The 19170-nt window shown below is 40.5% G+C and overlaps 1 protein-coding gene across 2 annotated transcripts in view; it reads left to right on the forward strand.

The window, feature by feature from the left end:
- The first annotated feature begins 3650 nt into the window (after positions 1-3650).
- The window catches only part of RASA2 (RAS p21 protein activator 2), a 45462-nt gene continuing 29942 nt past the window's right edge, over positions 3651-19170 (forward strand). The window contains exons 1-4 of one of the 2 annotated variants that reach the window (XM_074547109.1): positions 3651-4023; positions 10149-10254; positions 15448-15551; positions 16572-16666. In XM_074547109.1, coding sequence (XP_074403210.1) covers positions 3666-4023; positions 10149-10254; positions 15448-15551; positions 16572-16666 — 663 coding nt within the window. In that variant the 5' untranslated portion in view covers positions 3651-3665. Of the gene's footprint in view, positions 4058-10148; positions 10255-15447; positions 15552-16571; positions 16667-19170 lie in introns of both variants that reach the window. The other variant, XM_005489460.4, reaches the window with a different exon arrangement.

The following is a 19170-nucleotide window of genomic DNA, read 5'->3' on the forward strand; positions in this document are numbered from 1 at the left end:
GTGATTCTTGACTTCATTCTCTGTGATGGTTCACAATTTGTTACTTAACTTTGTCTTCTTGAATATTTTAAAAGAAACTATAGCTTGGGTACAATAAAACTACAATTGAAATGATAATACAGTATTGATTGAAGTAATAATACAGTCCACTTACTTATTCTGTCACTGGTGAATGCTATGAACCCTTTGAGAAATTCTGGTTTCATGGCAGCTTTGGTTCCATTTAAATAAGGATAAAAAAATAATAAACACAGGAAAGTGTAAAGATGTTTCAAAGAAAGTACACAAAGATATCTTCTAAGTGGACTTGTATGGTGATAAATATAGACCAAAGCAAATAAGGTAGAATATTTATAAATACAAAGATAATTTTACAAATATTTTATATAACTGTATAGTTCATAAGAAAAATATTGTTAGCTTGTGTTAGGTTTGGGGGGGTTTGTATATTTTGATAAAAACACAACAACTTTGTAACTCTGTATATTCTCTACAGTTTATAGCAAAGCAGTTTTAAGATGGCAATGTCATGTTTATAGTTCAATTGTGGCACTTTTACTACAAGTAACATGTTGCAGTAATGAATCAAGTATTAATGACCAAATTAGAATTAAAGTAAGTGTAAGAGAACGTGAATACTATACGTTGTCAAAGACTGTAATTTGCTACATAATCACATCTGTATTTTTGTTTAGAAGAAAATATTAAATGCAGATGTTAAGGATTGATAAAGAGTCTAATTTTATTTTTAGAACGAGTGATTATAACTCTGTTTTTGCTTAATTAAAATAACATATTCCTATTTTTCTGTAAGTCTCTCAATTTTTTAAATTGTTTTAATACTTATATAATCTATATGATCCACAGATACATATCTTCTAACAGTTATTTCAGTGGAAGATTAAGCAACACAGTTACCAAGTAGTCCCTTCATTAAAGTCAGAACACTGAATTGAGAACATGCCAGAGCTCAAGGGAAGTGATGGTATCTCCTGCCATCATAGGTGAATGCAATACAGAACAGAATCTACCTGCTCAGTGTTTCAGAGGGCTGGAAGCACAGGTGGACTGTGTTTAATACTTTGCAACATCTTAAACGTGTCCATGAGGACATTAATCTTGAAAAATTCCTTCAATTCTGCTAGTAACCTTGTAGTATTGATTGTGTATTTTACACACTACTTTTTTGGGCTTCTGTCAAGAAATATAGCTCAAAATGCAAATAACTAATTGCATATGGAAATATGGAGATACATACAAAATAGAAGACCATGCATATTCAAAGTACTTCCCCCTTCAGCTAGGTGTCACTCGTCTGTAACCTCCATTAAAAAGCAAACTTAAGCTAAATTATGCAGGTCATTTTGGGATGGTTGTCAGGAGAGATATATATCTAAAAAAAAGTTACAAGTTTGCTAATTGTAGTAAGCTCTTTTTTTGTCTCTATTTGAAATGCTAATTAAAAAGACGAGTGGAACATCATGAAATGTGTTCATCTAAACAAAATGTTCGTCAGTCCTCATTTATGATACACCCAGAGTTAGAACAAATGTACAAAATGATACTGATGTCTTCTGGGGAATGAGATTGCATGCAGGCAGAAGCATTTTGAAGGAAGCCACTGTGCATTGTCATTACTATTATTCCTTCTAAACTTTCTTAACGCTGCAGCTATCGCTGACAGTTCAGCACCTTGGCTGTGAGGTTCTCTCACAAGAAGCAAGGATCCCCCATGGTACATCCCCATTGTTAAATGAAGAAATCTTTCCCATAAGTTTGCAGCTCAGCACAGCAGTGTTTGTTTCAACCATGTCCTTAGCTAGGCAGACCTACCTGCCATACAGATACTCCTAAAATGTAACTTTAAAGGAGGCCAAAAATTAATACTATGCAATTGAAACAGTATTCTGACTATTATTATGTTAGACTAAAGCAAAACTTTTATTAAAATAAAACTGTGTCAGGAATCAGACAGTGGCAAAACTTGAATTGATAATGCAGGTCAGTGCTCTAAAGGAAGCTGATGCTAAGTTAAAACAGTAAACCCCAGCTGTAGTCATAACATTTGAGAGAATATGGAGGCAGCAGAGTCACTCTGCTTCCCAAAGTGTGGCAATGCACAGTTCAAGCACACATCTCCATTCACAGGGTGCTGCCCTGCTGCTTTTCCAGATCAAAGCTCTGACTCTGCCCAGGTGAGCCTCAGTTCACCAGCCACCAGCCAGACAGGGCAGGCAGCCTAGACAGCCAACTGCAGATAATCAAATCCTCAATTTCTACTGTAGAGGAACCTCTCATTTCCAACAGGTTAAAATTCAGCTTATGCAAACTTATGTCTTTGTCAGGTTTAGGTTTTGCATTCACACAAATCCACCTGTTACTGGTGTGATGAAGCAGTTTATTCCCCACCACTGCCCTACTTGCCTTGCAATACACATCTGTCCTTCCCCACAATGTAGTGAGTGGGGTGAGGAAGGAATGTCACCACTGCTGAAGAAGCAGTGAGGGAGAAGTTGGATGCAGGAAAAGCCATCAAGAAACGATGACAGATTATATGGCTCCATACCATGTCATAGTGATAACAGCACGATTTGTGAGGGAAAGTAAAAAATGGCCAGAGCACCACAGCAGGGGACTTCAGTTAGAGACAATGACAGATGCTGGCCTTTTAACAGCAGGACAGACTGAAGAAGGCCTTTCTGTGTAGAGTGAAGAATCCATGTCCTATACTGCTTCCTGAAACAGCTTTAGCCAGCTGAACTACCTGTGTTTTAGGACATGTCAGCCATAAAAGGCTTTCACCAGACTGTGTCTACACTCAGATGTACCCTCAATTTGACCCAGAGTGACACCGAAGCGGCCATGTCACCTGCAGCCGATGGGTGGGTGGATTGTAAGGGCCCAAGGTAGACACCCAGCATCAATGCAGGACCGGGGTAAAGTCTGGGCATAAGCCAGATCCCAGAGTTTCACATTAGGATTGGTGTCTTCAAGAACCCATGGTAGAAAACGTGATGCAAAGGCCCTTTATTTCTTGAGGAAGGCGAGCTGCTGCAGCCTGCAAACACCTCTGAGCACTGTGTGACCCCTGAGGGAAGCATTGCCTGTGGCATTCCGCAGGCAGCGACATCTGCTCTTGGGCCAGTGCTGGCAGCCGAGCCATTTCCTGCTTGTTTCATGGCATTCCTCACACGGCCGACAGCTGAACGTGAACAGTGACAGCAGAGGAGATCCAACAATGGAGCCCGTGCCGTGCTTTGCATACGGACAGACGCTTGGCACACCACAGACCAAAATGGCCGGACCTGCCACTCGTTCCATTTGATGTGACCACCTGCCCTTTAATGTGACCAATCTCGGCACAGAGAACACAGCGTTCAACATGCCGGGCTGCCGAGTCCTCTGCCCCGGTGGGAGGCACAGAACCACAGAACTGATTAAGTTGGAAAAGACCTCTGAGATCATCTAATCCAACCTATGACCCAACACCACCTCGTCAACCAGACCCTGGCCCTCAGTGCCACATCCAGTCTTTTTTTAAATGCCTCCAGGGACGGTGACTCTACCACCTCCCTTGGCAGCCCCTTCCACTGTCTAATCACCCTTTCTGTGAAGAACTTCATCCTAATGTCTAACATAAACCTCCCCTGGTGCAGCTTAAGGCTATGTCCTGTCTTCCTGACTATAGAACAGGGGAAGGCTCGGTCAGGGCCAGTCCCGGACCCGGCCGAACCCCCCAGCGCCCAGTGCAGCGCAGCCCCAGGCCGGCAGGAGCGCGGGGTGGCGGACCCCGGGCGGAGCCCCCTCACAGCGCAGCGGGAAAAGCCGCCCTGGCGCAGGAGCCGCGCCCCCCGCCCGCCCGGGCTGGTGGTGCCCGCGGGCGGCGGGGGCGGGGCGGGCGGCGGGGCCGGGCCGGGCCGCTCCTCTCCTTCCCTCCCTCCCTCCCTCGCTTCCCCCGCGGCGCTGCACTGCGCAGGCGGCGGCGGCGCTGGCGCGATGGCGGCGGGAGACGGCAGCGACGAGGTGCGGGTGCTGCAGAACCTGCGGGGGAAGATCTGTAAGTGCGGCGCTGCGGTGGGGCCGAGCGCCCGGGGCCGCTGCGCTCAGGTGTCGCTCCCGACCCGGCCCCGCTGCTGCCGCTCCCTCCCCGCGGCCAGACGGGCGGGCACTGGCGCGGCGGCCCTGGAGGCGGCGGGGCGGGGGCGGGAGCGGGAGGGCGCGGAGGGGCCGCGGCCGCCGCGGGCCGGGTGCGGGTCGGGCCCTGCGGAGGGGCTTTGTGGCGGCAGCGGCGGCACGTGCGGGCCGGGCCGGGGTCTGCGCGCCCCGGGGCGGGATGGGGGGTGAGCGGATGGGTAGACGGATGGATTCACAGACGCGGCGGGGCCGGGGGAGGCCCGAGTGCCAGGGAAGCATCGGTGGCTCCGAGGGATCCCTGGAGTCAGCGGGCGACCAGAAATGCCCCCTCCCGCCCGGACCTCGGGCATCAGAGTCTGTTTGTCAGACTGAAATTGCGAAATTAGCGATGTGCAGGAAGTTGGTGGTGAAGGGCTGTTCTGGAAGCGGTCACCAGCCCTCCCGTGCCTCTGTGCAGCGTGTGTGCGAGCGGGAGGAGGCGGAGAGAGGGGCCGGTGGCCTTATTTTGGTGCCTGGGAAGTGCTGACTGCCGATACCTATAGCCTCGGTAACGTGGGAAGCCGTCGGCCGGGCCGGGAGGAGGGCTCGGGGAGGCGCACAGATAGTGCGGTGCGGCTGGGGAGCACTTCAAAGCGAGCGGGAGAAACAGGATGTGCGGCGGCTTCCTGAGGGTACCGAGTACATTCATTGCGCTCGGACGCGGCCCGCTTGTTTCCTTTCTCACGCAGCCCATCGACTTTTTGAGAATGAAGCGAACCAAGTTGACTCGGGCCCGGCGCTGGGGCTCAGAACCGGTTGTGAAAGCATGTTGAAGGATTAGGTTTGGTGGAGGAGTGGAGTCGTGTTTACTTAAATATCGTCATGCAGCCTAGATGTATTTGCTGTGTCTTCAGTAAATAGAAGACTGGGTCATGAAAACAGGAGATGGCCGGGAGTGGAGCTGGAGGTGCTCTCAGGCCGAGGTGTGAGCAATAGGACGTGGTTAGGGAGGCAAGGCTGAACACACACTGGGATCTGCTGCTGTTAGCAATTAGCACAGAAATAATACAGGCCAGCTAGCCTTTAAAAAAGCATACTGTTAGTTTTGGGATTAATGCATGAATTCCTGGAATCATAGGGTTATTAAATGGTTTTCTTTGGAAAGGACCTTAAATATGGACTCATTGCAATGCTGCTGCCACGGGCAGGAGCACCTTCTGTTACTCCATCTCAGAGCTCCATCCAGCCTGGCCTTGAACACTTCCAGGGATGTGCCATCCACAGCTTGTCTGAGCAACCTACACTACTGCCTCACCACCCTCAGAGTAAAGAATTTCTTCCATATATTTAGCCTAAGTTTCCTTTTTTTCAGTTTGTTCCAGTGGGAACAATGGGGACTCCTCATTCTGTCACTGCAGTTCATGATGAAGAGTCTCTCTCTGGCTTTCCCCTGAGATATTGGAAGGTTGCTGTGAGGTCTTCACACAACCTTCTCCAGGCTGAGCAGCCCCACCTTCCTTAATCTGTCTTCAGTAATCTCTAGCAACCAAGGTTTTATGTATTCCCTAGGGAGCAGGTCATAGTACTCCCTGGGAAGAAGGACTCTGACCTGCTTCCTAGGAGTACATAAGAAGTTGGTTGCTAAAGATTATTGAAGCTGGCTTATTTTTTGATACTTTTCTGCTTCCTATCTTTTATTGTAATGTTTTGTTAACACTGGACTACACAACATTCAGTGAGTTTTGCATTTTGGGACATTGATGAAAGTTTTCCACTAGACATTAAAAGCAAGGCAAAATGTCTTGAGATTTATGTTGAAACCAGACTTTATTGTCCCATTTATGGATTGAGCCTGTGGTTGTATCATAACTTTGGATGTTCAGTTAACTGGCAAAAGTGTCAGTAAACAGAGGAATGTGACCTTCTTCCTGGGGAATATATGAAAAGTTCATTGCTAAAGATGGACCTGTAAGAACCCCTTTGAAAAATGAGTGGAAGTAACAGCTGCAATAAAAGACATGTCTTGAAACAGTGTGAAAATAATTTTGTAAACCTACTTACTTCTTCTAAATTTAAAAACTCAATGAGTGAAATATGCTGTGGAAGCTTGGGAACCCTCTGATGCCTGGATGCTCTTTTGGCTTTTTCACATCACAAATACGGGGTTATTTTCACTTCTTACTAGTATTTTAATACTGTTTTGTAGGGGAAAACCCTCTGAATGAAGAATAATAAACAAATGTAATAATGTAATCCTCCTTGATCTGGAGGGATTAACGATAGCAGACCTTACTTTGGAAAGCTGATGTTCAAAGTCTGAAGGAATTCCTTATAGCATGTTTCTTACAAGGAGAAACATTTTTGTGCCCAGGCTTTGCTGGCAATTAAAATTTGACACTTGCTAATTTTATGTGTGTTGCATGAGAGAGCATGTCAGTTTTAATGAGGTAATGTCAGTTCTGTGTAATTCTGCATGTATAGAAAACACCATCTGCAGAAAGTTGTTATTTATACTGTGTTTTGCAGCGCACAAATTGGTGGCAAAATCTAAATTTAGCCATGTTATACAAATCATTGCACCAGATTTAGAATTGAGACATGTTCTTAAAGGTGGCTTAAGCAGCCATTGCATACCTAGCAGTGAAGAACCTGAGTCAGGACATGTTTGCAGTCCCTGGTACCCTGTTTTTGTGGGCTGTCAATGTTTGCAACCAGCCTTCTGCCTCCAGTTTTCAAGTGAGGCGAACTGGTCTTGCCTGTTTAAGACCCTGTAATATTTTTGGAAAGTGTAGTATTGCTCTTAAGCAGGTTTTCACCAAAAATCCAGTAAAAGCTGTCTTTCCCTTTTGGCAATGCTTTTGTATTGATGGCTCTATTTTATGTGCCACAGTAATGACAAAAATGCTTTACAAAGGTATGTGGTGTCAAGTAGCTTTAGGCATATCTTGTAGTGTAGTGTTTCAGGCTGTGCTTCTGTTTTCATTTGATGCCATGTCACAGTAAGTGATTGTAGTTGCCTTGATTTTTGGAGTGTTTACTGAGACCTGCATTAGTGAAGCACTTGGGAAAATGTAACTCTTGTCTCCTAGAGCTCATCTGACAAAATTCTGGATGCATTCTTTTTCAAACCTGCTCTGTGTTTTTAACAGTGTGTGGTTATCTTGGATTATGCTGCATTCCTAGAGTGGAATTTATTGTTGCTCTATAATATCTTTAGTCCTGTGATATACTTCAGAGTTTGTGTGCATAAATACTTCAGAGTTTGTGTGCATAAATGTGCTCTGGCAGGGACCCAGAGCATAGAAATTCCGAAGATGGACACTAATTTCAGACTTTTACTTGACAGAGGATATTACATGTATGTACAGAAAATGTAAACATTCAAGCAGATATCTGATGCTGTTAATACTTGATTTTTATGCAACCATTATAGCCTTAGGTTTCTCAGAAAAAGGAAGATGTAGTGTAATTGAAGACTTGAGCTTTTTTTTTTTTTTAAGAAAATAATAATCTTGGAAGAATTTTGTCACTGTATGGGTGAAATGTGTCCCACAGTCACAGACACTAAGAGGTGTCACAAACAATGTGAGAGCTCATGCTCTGTATTTTACCTGACAAGTGCTCTGAGGTTATTTTTAACTCAGGATTGAGGGTCCTCTTCCTCCCAAAAGTTTGTCTGTTCTTTAAAGCCAGACACTTGGGCTACAAAATAAAGGTTTTTAACTGGTTAGAAAATCAGATCACAGAATATTCTGAGTTGAAAGGTACCCTACCTACAAATCCTCAATTTCAGCTCTTAAGTGAATGGCTCATATGGGGATGGAACCCATGATGTTATTAGCACCATGCTCTAACCAGCTGAAATCAAAACTTGTATTTTTTGTGTTCTTCTGGGTGGACAGTCTCTTAAAACTGAAAAACTGTGCTATAGTATAGAAAGAAATAGTGAATTATTCAGAAATATTTCATTTCTATTCCTTTTAGGAAAATATGAAACTATAATAACTGTAATTTCCTTTCAAAGTCCACTGTACTGTTCCCTTACAGTGATGATTAATGTTGTGTTTTAACTATTTTATGGGAAAATAGGATCATGCCAAGTATTAACTAGAAAATAAAGCTGTTCTCAGGAACAGCTGACACATTCAGTTCATGTTTATTATTTACAAACTTCTGGTATCAGGAGCTCTCCAGGGATTACATCCGGATTGATGAATTGATTTTTACGTGTCATATGTTTTGTTGAATTACCTCATCTTTAAAAAAAGTTAAGGCAGTGATAATCTGATGCTTTCCTTGATTCTCCTGCAATATCTCACTTAAAGGTAACTTGGAGTTGAGCCCTTTCTTGGAGTCAAAAGCCATTAAAACCAGGTTTTGTTCATGTCTCTCAGTCTGTCAACATGAAGTGTGGTGTTTAAAAATAATGTGTATGCTTCCTCCTCTCCCGCAGCCAAGCTGAGGAAAGGCCTGTTGATGCTTCTGAGAGCACAGGCTTCAACTGTGGAAGTTCCTCAAGTGTCTGTTCATGCTTTCCCTCAGTGTGCATCCCTCACCTGGGAAATGGCATGATTGAAGTTCAGTCTGTGTTCCTGTTAAAGTGTCACATTCTCTGCTCAGAGACAGTCAGAGCAGCCCTTCCAGTGCTGGGCATTGCTCACCTAACCTCCAAGGCTGTGATAGGTTACCCTAAATTAACCATCTAACACAAAAAGAGTGGGGAGGAGAGAGAAAGCAGAACTTTGATTTCACATCTTGCCAGCATAGAGAATAAAGCTTACTCACTGTGCTTCATAGCTGCATTTTTAAAAAATAAACATGTATGACATTTCAAATCTAGTTTCATACTGTGCTTTCTGAGAGGTCTATTCAGACATAAAAGTAATTCAAACTTAATACTTAGATGTACTTTTCATTCTATTTTTAATATCTTATATAAATAGATAATGTTTAGATAAAGTTGATTCCACATGTCATCAGGAGAGGTATTTCTAGCAGCAGGCAAGGATGTGAGAGGTCCTAATGCAATTCTGGTTGCCTGTGGTTTGGACAACCAAGTGGAAAAGGGGCAGATTATCTGCTTTGTTTAGGAGCCTCTCATGGGAGAGAGTGCCAGAAAATCTTGTAATTTCTTTTAGCAAAATAAAAGGTGGAAAGGGTCTGTGTGTTGTCTTCAGACATTCAGAGGAGGAGGAGACATCTGGGCAGAAAGTCTCTGTTTAATCTAGAGAATGGTGTTGCTGTAAATTAACATAGATGTCTGTAGAATTTGGATTTTGGAAGAGCAACTTCAACTGGTTTTAGCTGTGAGTGTTTAGAGGAAACCATTTCCTAACAGATCTGCCTTATGTCCAGCATGTAATTGCAGTGACCTAGATTCAATACCCAGCAAATCTTTGTATTCTTGTGCTGCCAATCTTTCCTTCTTATTAGAAACTTCCTTTTATTCTTTTCCATGTTACATTGAATTAGGAGGTGATTATTTCCCCCTTCTGCTAGTTAGGAAAAAGTGAACAGTACTCATGAGAGAGATATTTTCAAAGGCTCAGCCAACTCACAATCTGCTGTTCATCGTGGAAAATGAAATAAAGATTTGATGGGCAAGTTCTTATTAATCAGCTTCCTTTAGCCAAAGTATTTGCAGAGAAAGCAGCAAGTGAGCAATAGCTGAGGCAGATCATGCCTGCTGTAATGACCTCATGCCTCAGGTGTGACCTCAGGCTGCGAGTGGCGCGGATTTAGCGAGCTGTGCAGGGTCAAGCCAGGGATCAGACCTTTCAAGGGAAAGTGCAGGTGCTGCAAGAAGAGGTGTTCATGAGTCAGAGTGCGTCTCTTCCTGTCAGCTCTCATTCCATGGGAAGCTGCATGGAGCAACTTCTCTGCCCTCCTGAAGCTTATGAATTGAAAATGGATATCAAAATGCATGCTGAATGGAACAGTAAATTTTTTGAACACACTAAAGCTGTGACATTCTTGTACCTAATATTTTGTTTTTCCCCTGCAATATTTACAGTAATTTTTTTTTTTATTTACAGATGATGCCAAACACTTAGTACCCAACAAAATGAGAGACTTTTTCTGTACCATAAACTTGGACCAAGAAGAAGTTTTTCGTACACAGGTAGTTGAAAAATCTTTAAGGTAAGCTCAGTTTTTAAATGGATATGATAAGCAAGACTGCCCAATACCAGTGTGGATGGCTTTTGCTTGTACTACTTTAAAATGAGAACTGACTTGTGGTAGCTACTCACATGTTACAGCAATGTGTAAATCATGAGTGTTGCAAGAAGTCAAAATTGGGTGTTGTGAGCTTTTAAATGAAATATGCAAGAATATATTTCACAATTACTCTATTCTGTTCCAGTGGGCAACGTAACATTCTTTTTCTTGCTAGGTTGTTTTCTAGGGAAAGAAATCTACTTGATACATGCTCCCCATGTTATTTCCTTCTTCTGACAAGCAGTTGAAGTGTATTGGTGGAATTCTGCTCTTACTGTGTATCTGGTAAAACCAGTTTCTGGAAGGAAGGAACCGGAACTTTGCCATGTATGAGAGTTTTCTGTGCTGTGTGGTGTCCCCTGAACAGGCCTTGTTCTCTCCTGTGCTTCTTGTTCTGGGAGCTGGAACAGGATCCACACTGAATTCCTTGCTTTGCTTCCCTGGGCTGTAGATTCTGCTGCTGATTTAGAGCCTTAAAAAGACTCAGACAAAAAGTCAGGATGGCCCAGCTGCAGCAGTGTAAGGCTTTCATGTCTCACAACTCTGAAGTTCACAGAGGACCCAAAAAAGCATCACTGCAGCTTCATTGTTCAGAATATCTGAGTGACAGTTTCAGTTATGTGGAGGTGACGTTAAGCCTTCCTTTTGAAACCCAGACAGTCTGTTCAAACTCCTGGAAGTTTTCTTTATTCCTTTCTCCAGTGGTTTTGTTGTTAGTGTTCATTCTTTGAGCTCTCTCTCCAAGTGTTTACAGGTGAGGAATAACTCAGATGACAAACTTAAATAGGGAATTTATTTTTTCAGGACATCATTTCAGAGCCTCCTTATTTTTCTGCATGAAAAGCAAATGTCACATATGTAGAGTCAGGAACAAATATTTTGCTTATTTTTGTAATCTGTAGCTGCCGTAGTTAGATCCATAAATTTTTCAGGATCTAACAGGCTGCAGATTAACAGAACAAAAACAATTGAGTAATCCTTCAGAGAAAAATGTTGAAGAGACTGTATTGACAAAGCAGAAACGTAGCATTTTCCCTTCAAATAGACAACAGTTTCATGAGCAAAAGACCCCAACCCATCTCTGAAAGACTTTGCTCTCTGATTTTGATGTTAATAATGGAAATCCTAGAAGTTACTACTATGCATAGAAACAAGATCTGTTACAGTTGATGTATATGCAGACATTTTTATTATGTTCTATTTAAAAATTATTAGATTTATGTACTTTCATCACCTAATGAAAGAAGTATTAGTTGCATAATAAAATATTTGATAAAGTAAAACACCTTATATCCATCAAAAATATTTTAATAGTATTGAAGTTTTAGCTGAAGTTTAATTGCAATGTCATTAATACTTTAGAGAGGAAATGAACTAAAAAATCTCACTGTAACACAACAGTTGGGGAGAGAGGAGTCTCAAATAACCTGCCTCAAATACAGAACTTCTCAGGTGATGAAGTTCTCAGCATTGTATTAGAAGTTAGAATCTGGTGTTTGGAATTGCTCTTTTCCTTTCTGTCTCAATTGACTTCATAGGTGACTCCTTCATTCTCTGAATTAGGAGAAGGTTCCATACAAACTAGTGAAATGTATTAAAATAACTCATCCTCTGTTACCAGCAACCAGATGGGTGCTTATAGTTGATTGCTTCAGTGTGTGCAGTTAGGAAAGTTCACTCTCATTGCAGAAATGTAATGACAACATCTTGTTTCTTATTACTGTGTAAAACTGGAAACCCTACTAACCTAGAGGTACTGGGACAGGAGATGAAGGCTCCAATCTCTTATTAACCTGAAAACTTTATAAATTGCTTTTCAATGAGGTGTAGTACAGAATCATTTTAGTCATAGATGCAACTTTGAATTTCATATTGTTTGCTTGCTTTTTCTTACATAATTCGCAGTCTGTTTTTGTCACTGTATTATGGGTTGCAAATTTATACAATTTTTAATCCAAATTTTAGTCCTGTGAATATCAACTAATTAAATGTCTGTGGAAGTAATTATCACTAGAATTAAAATTAGTTTTGACTACCGTGATTGAAAATTATTAAGAAGTGTATTCTTTAAATGTACAAATAGGTTTGGCCTTTCACCAGCACTGGGAGAGTTGTTGGAGTACAGATGTAAAACAAACTTTCCAAAGTTAAAGCATGAAATAATACTGAAGTGAAACAGGGATATTTTGGCTAATGACTTAAGAAATATTTCCTGACATGGTGTGGGATTTCTGTGGGTTCTGAAGAAAGATACTTTTTTTTCCCTTGGAAAGTTGAAAGAATATCTGTGAGCCTCCTCAGATGTCTGTGGTCAAATATGAGGAAGGGGTATTGTGGTATGCATGTGTCTTTTTTTTATTTATTTATTTTTTTTTTAAATTTAAACTAAGTTCAGTTTCTTTTTTTCCCAACTGAACTTTGTGGTAGTGCAAGGTTATGGCAGAAATCAATTTCCTATTTGATGTAGCCATTGCTTTTATTAACTGACAGGCTGGGGCATTGATCAGTGTCCTCACAGAACTGCCAGGTTACTGCAGCAAGGAAGGGAAGAGCAGAGGAGTGTGTTACCCAGTGAAATTTAATCTTCTGTACTGCTTAATCCAGTTCTTCCTGTATGGCAGTCTGGTCGTCCTTTGAATTAGTGCTATCTTCTAATTTTGTATCCATCACAGTCTTTAAAGTTCTTGCATCAAAGTCACAAATGAAAGTACTAAACTGACTGAATCCCTGAGGAACAGGATGAGTGAGTTCTCCATTTTAATTATTCCTCATTGGTGTAAACTGTTGTACCCTGCTCACCTCTTCTGTACCTACCTAAGAATTTCTTTACTTTAAATTTTCTCTCTCTGCCTCCTACTTTGCTTATGAATCAATGACTAATAACCTCTGTTAATTTGGATAATGAAAAATGTATCAACATGAGTAAAAGAATGTATTACCTTCTGTTTGTGCTCTTGTTATTGGCTTGTTCTTTCTTGCTGAATCCGAGACTTAATGTAGCGTTGAAGTCAAAATAATAATAATAATAATAGAGTTACTGGCTGTTCATCCTTTGTGGACTGGGGGATATGGGCAGCTGCAAAGTTTGCTCTCTTAGGTGCAAGGTAAAGGTGCTAAATAGATTTTTGGAGGTCTCTGCTTGTAGTCTCCGTCCCAGCCTGATTATAATTGGATGCATAGAGTACCACAGGTCCTTCCAGAGTAGATATTAAACCCCTGGCACGTGTTGGTGTGCACTGGAGCCTGCTGTTCCCTCAGTCTGAAGCTGAGCTGGAGCAGAGTTTCCCCTGACACCCGTGCCAGCTCATTCCCCCACTGTTCACTCTTTCTGCTGGAGTGTCTCTTTGTTTGTCCTGCTGCAACTTTTATTTGTATAGCTGCGAGGGGAAGCAGACCATGGACTTGACCTAAGTTTAAAATAAGCCTTTGTTTCATCCTTGGTTTGGGTCTGACTTACTGTGTCAATACAATTAAAATGAGCAGTGATGGTAATAAGGAAGTTGAGGCACTTCAGGGCTGCCCTGCTGCTGAAGGTAATGCTCGGGAGTTGAAACCTTCAGTCGTGGTGCTGACAAGAAGAACCCAGCCCTTGTAATCAAAGCAGAGTTTGTTGGCTTTGAAATTATAACAAAAATTAAAAAAAAGAGGGGAGCTGAAAAACCACAGCTGAATTTTTCAACTGAGAATTCTTAAATTATTTCTCAATGTAGTGCAAAGGCTAATACTGATTGTCTGCTTTGAAGCCTGTGGTAAAAGGTCTGTGTTTTAACAAAAAGAACAGTTTTACTAGTGGAGTTCCTTATAATTAATTCCTGCCCTTAAAGTTCTTGTTTCTAAAAATCTATTCTAGACATTAGAAATACTAGATTCTTTTGTCTGTGTTCTTTCCCACTTTTCAAGTCAGTTATCAGCTCTTTTTAATTTATTTATTGTCCTTAAGCATGGGGTGGTCTTTTTCCATGATTATTTTGAAAGGAAGAAAGTAGGGATGGTGGCATGTTCTTTGTGGTATCCTTTGGGTAGGTAATAACATGAACTTCTTGTTCCAAACTTAAGCATATTTGTCATATTTTTATTAGTTTAAGAAAGTACTGTAGTAGTAGGCTCAGAATGATACTTTGCTGGGAAACAAAAAACCCCAACATTTGGTGTAACTCATATCACAGTACTTTTCTGCATAAAAGTAGTTTCATGAACATCTTTCCCTGGTGATATTAATACATTGTAACTGAAACTATTTTCAGAGCCCATTTCTAAAATAGCAGAGTTTTTCTGTGGATCTGCTTGACTTTTGGAATTCATCACTTGCAGTAGCACAAACAACATTGTGGTTTTGTTCAGTCTTGAAATACAATTTTCTGACTGCTGGCTCTGATTACATCAATAAGCACTCCTTAACTTTAATGAGGGTACCAGGTCTGGGAGGGAAGATACCAACACATTGTATGAAATAGGTGTAGCACAGAGGAGCCTCTCAGAGTCTGTTTCTGTAGAGGGCTGTGCACGTGGCAGTTAAATGGGGTGAACTGCAGACATGATATTGGACTGCTTTAGATGGAGAAATGTGGGGATGGTTTTGGCGTGAGGGAGATGGTGTGCACTTGAGATTAATGTTTCTCTTTTTCACCGTTCTGTCTTACAATTTCTAGTGATAACTTCTTACAGATCTGAATCTTAGAGCAGCAGTTTTGACATGGAAGTTAGAGCTAAACAAATGTCAGTTAGTTAAGTAATCAATAAGTTTAAAAGAAATTAAGATTAAATGTAGTTTAATCATGTACTGAATATCAAAAGGGAACAAAACTTGTGCATGTCTCAGGAAGTCTAGAAAACCAGCTAGAATAATTTCAAGACAGAAAAATAGAATTGAAATTGCAGAGGAGACCCCACTCTCTGTGTGCTCTGATTCTTACCTTTGATTAAACAAACAGAAGACATTGCCATGTTATTGTGTGTTCTTGTACTGAAATGGTTTTGGGCACCTTTGATGACAACTCAGTCTAGTGCTGAGGGCCACGGGCTGGGACAGCTGTAAAATGCAGTTTTTTGATGTTCATGTTCTATATAAATTGCATAAAGTGTTTCTCTATTTTAACTTCAAATCTTTCTTTTCAGTCCTTATTTTGGAGAGGAGTTTTACTTTGAGATTCCAAGAACATTCCAGTGGTTGTCCTTCTACATTTATGATAAAAGTGTTTTACAAAAGGACCTGCGTATAGGTAAGTGTCTGTGAGGTGCTGTCTGCATGCTGTAGAGCACTTGGTTATTTTCAGTAGCGTTATCTGTAGGATTAAGGATACAATTCTTGGTGAAGCATCTTTCAAAACTCTGTATAGTGCACTTAAGTACTCCTTTAAAGTTTGAAAATAAGGATTTTGGTTACTTGCTTCATTCTTTTATACTAAAATACGTTTTGTTTTTCAGGCTAGTAGGACATTTTATAGTCTTATTGTGGTCTGAATACATTTTGAGAAATTCTTTGTTTTCCACTTTTGCTTCATTGGAATATTTGAACAATTGTCACTACTTATAGATCTTTAAAGAATAAATTGTGGAATCATTCTGCAAATAATTACAATAGTGGAATAATTCTTAAAATCATTTATAGATAATTTTTTTCCTTGTCAGTGCAACCATGATTTAGTGACTTAGCATTTGGCAGGAACTTTTGTAGCTGAAGTGAAAAATCACAGGAGGTAGATTTCTGTTTCTTTCACCACTGCATAATGACTTTATTGCAGCTGCTTTTTGGATACAGTTACTACAAAACTCTAATAGTCTGCTGTGGAACCAGCCTTTGCTTTACTTGAATTGAGGAAGGAAATAATTTGCACCAGGATGTCAGATAATTTGATATAATAACAGCTTTCCAAATAGCAATCAGAAGAGTAAAAGGCATCTACTTCAGTTTCCTGTTTAAGCATTCTTGAACACCGTTGTTCTTCTCCCAAATCTATTATGTTATTTCCAGCCTCAAGTGTGTTCTTTATTTTACCTTCCTATTGGTAATATCCAGGATAACAAATAATAATTAATGCCATCAGGCTTTATGCAAACTATTTTCTGCTTTACTTACCCATAACATTCCTTGTTTTATATTCTTCATATAGCATCATCAATTTAAAGAGAAACTTAAAAGAGTTTAGAAAAAAAATCAAATTTCAAACATAATTAAATAGTTGTTCTATTCAGATGAAGGTAATATTTATGCTTCTCTCCCCCCTGCTACCCTCCCTCAGGAAAGGTGTCAATCAAAAAAGAAGATTTATGCAACTACACAGGAAAAGAGAACTGGTTTATGCTTCAACCTGTTGATTCTAATTCAGAGGTTCAGGTAACTATTGAATTGCACATTTACATTTTGAAAGTGAAGTACAGATAAGGACATGATGGTAGAAGGTTCCATTGAGCTGTAGGAGATAAGATTTAGCATCTGTATTTCTTGTGAGGCTGTTGTGTCTTCAGGTTGGTTAGGGAACAATGCACTCTATTTTGCAATGCAAAATACCACCTAAGCTGGTATTGTGCCTCATGGTGCTTAAAACTGGCAGAGGACATGAAGCAACTGCTTGGAAATGTCTTAACAGTATTTTCATGTCTGGGATGCTTGTGAGAGGGGTCATGTACTTGAGGCACATGAATGGATCCTAAAACTCTTGAATACCTTTTTTTTTGTAATTTTTGGTGTTAACTAAAATAATGACTAATTTTATGGCAGTAAAATCATTAGTCTTCAAAACTTGGATATACTTATGCTGTGTTCATGTGTCTTATCCTGAAACACTTTCTTCATTCAGTATCAAACAACTTGCACTTCACAGTTCTATTTCAGCCTGTGGTTCCAGTTCTTCAAACAGGATTGTTCTAGGAATAGGTAAAAGTGAGATGGCTGTGGAAGTTGTAGCAATTTTCTTTTTGGTTTCAAGAACAAAAAAGAATTCTTGAGAATCTCTTAGCCTTCTTGCTGTGATATACTCGTAGATTTTAATAGGGGTTTTTTCCAGATTTGCCTGAGGGCAAAAGTCTTAGACCTGACAGTGTTTATATTTTTTTAGTAACCTGAAAGTCCCTTTGGGTAGGGAGAATCCTGGCTGCTTTTACAAGATCTGAATGTGCACAGAATTCTCCTATTATTTCCACTGATGATTCATTTATGTGTCATAAGTTTAGCCTGCAGCTCTTGGGTATAGGAGGGCATGTGGTTGCTTTACATGAAGAGAGATTTTCAAAACATCTGAATACCACTTCCTCTTCTCTGTTGAAAATCAGTCCTCTTTCAGTTATGGTCAAATGGAATAGAATGGTTCATTGGGAAGGGACCTAGAGATCATCTAGTCCAGCTACACATTGTCTTCTGTGAATTCTTTCATGTAATCACTCTGAAAATTCCAGAAAGCACTTTCCACATGCAAACTGAAAGGTAGTTTCCACTTTGACTTAAACGTTGTCATGCTTGCTATGTTTTTTCTGTCATAAAAATGTTTTGAGAAAGGTATTAATTTTTGTCATAACACTACATGAGTATGTGAAAATTCAATTAGAATATTCCATTAATAGAATTTAGTAATTTTTTACATATTGGAAATAAAAAAGCTTATATTTTTCTTTGGCTTTGTGACTCACAGCAGAATGTAAACTCTTACTTTTTTATGACTGTGCCATGCAAAGCACTGTCCTGCATGACACTTCCATTAAGAAATGACCTTTTCTGCTTAGATGTATGCTCCTCATATTTATCTTTTCTTGAGTCAAGGCATTTGGGTAGGTTTCTCCTGTCCTGGTTTATTTTTCCATAAAAGTCTTTAGATCATAGCTGAGAGCAGGTCCCATCTGCCACGTTTGGCTGAAATCTTGTTGGTTTGGTTGTGCTATACAGTACTGAAATATATTCTGAGATGTCCAAGATGGTTGGCTGGACATGGCCTAAAGTAGCAGACTTTTGTATTGTACCTGTGCAGAAAAAGTGGATGAAATATTTATAAAGGTAAATCAGTTTGGAAGGAAAAAAAAGTTGTTTTCTTTTCCTCATGGCACCATACATGTAGTTGATTTTTTGTTCCTTTGGTTCCCTCCATGTGAGTATTTTCCAAAATTTATGATGTGTGCTAGGCAATAGGATAGCAGAGAAGTATTTTGTGTTCCATAATTATGCACAGGACACTTTGCAGTTGCTTGGTTGGATTATTTTTGGGGTTTTCATACATCTGCATTTTTTTCAAGAAAAGTGTACTTTTTATATACATCTGTTCTTCCCAGGTTACCTTTGGTATAATTAGCAGCCTGTGCACCAGGAACCTTAGTGGTGGAGACTTCTAGAAAGCAGCTGCTCTGCTCTGTGTTTTGATATTACCTGGTTTTTGTTTCGCTGCTGTGCACAGTATTATGAGTTCATATTAATCTTGTTTTCTTGAAACTTTTTCCTTTCTCCACTAGTTCCTGAAAAATAAATACAGATGTGAAGATGCTAAGTAAATAAACCAGCCTTCTGTACAGCCGTATTTAAAGCCCAGTTGCATATTATGTCAGAAGTTCTGATATAGATCTGCAGATCAGCAACTTTAGGAAACCATCCCACTGCTCTCAACAAACAAAATGACAGAATGCTCTAAAACTGTCCATGCATGTTGGGGAAATATTTTCTTAGAGCCATGTTGCTGTAGTCATCATGGCGCTAAGCTGGGAGCAAACTGCATCCACAGCTAGTTCTCAGGAGCAGCAATGTGCTGTTTTACTCCTACTGTTAAAACACAGTTTGTGACTTTTGGTTTTAAAAGCAAAAGGAAGATGTTTAGGCCATTCACAGCATCTGTTTTCTAAAACAAGTGAAGTCAGTTATTT

This window comes from Zonotrichia albicollis, chromosome 9 (genome assembly GCF_047830755.1).
Source record: "Zonotrichia albicollis isolate bZonAlb1 chromosome 9, bZonAlb1.hap1, whole genome shotgun sequence".
In the NCBI taxonomy this organism is placed as follows: domain Eukaryota; kingdom Metazoa; phylum Chordata; class Aves; order Passeriformes; family Passerellidae; genus Zonotrichia; species Zonotrichia albicollis.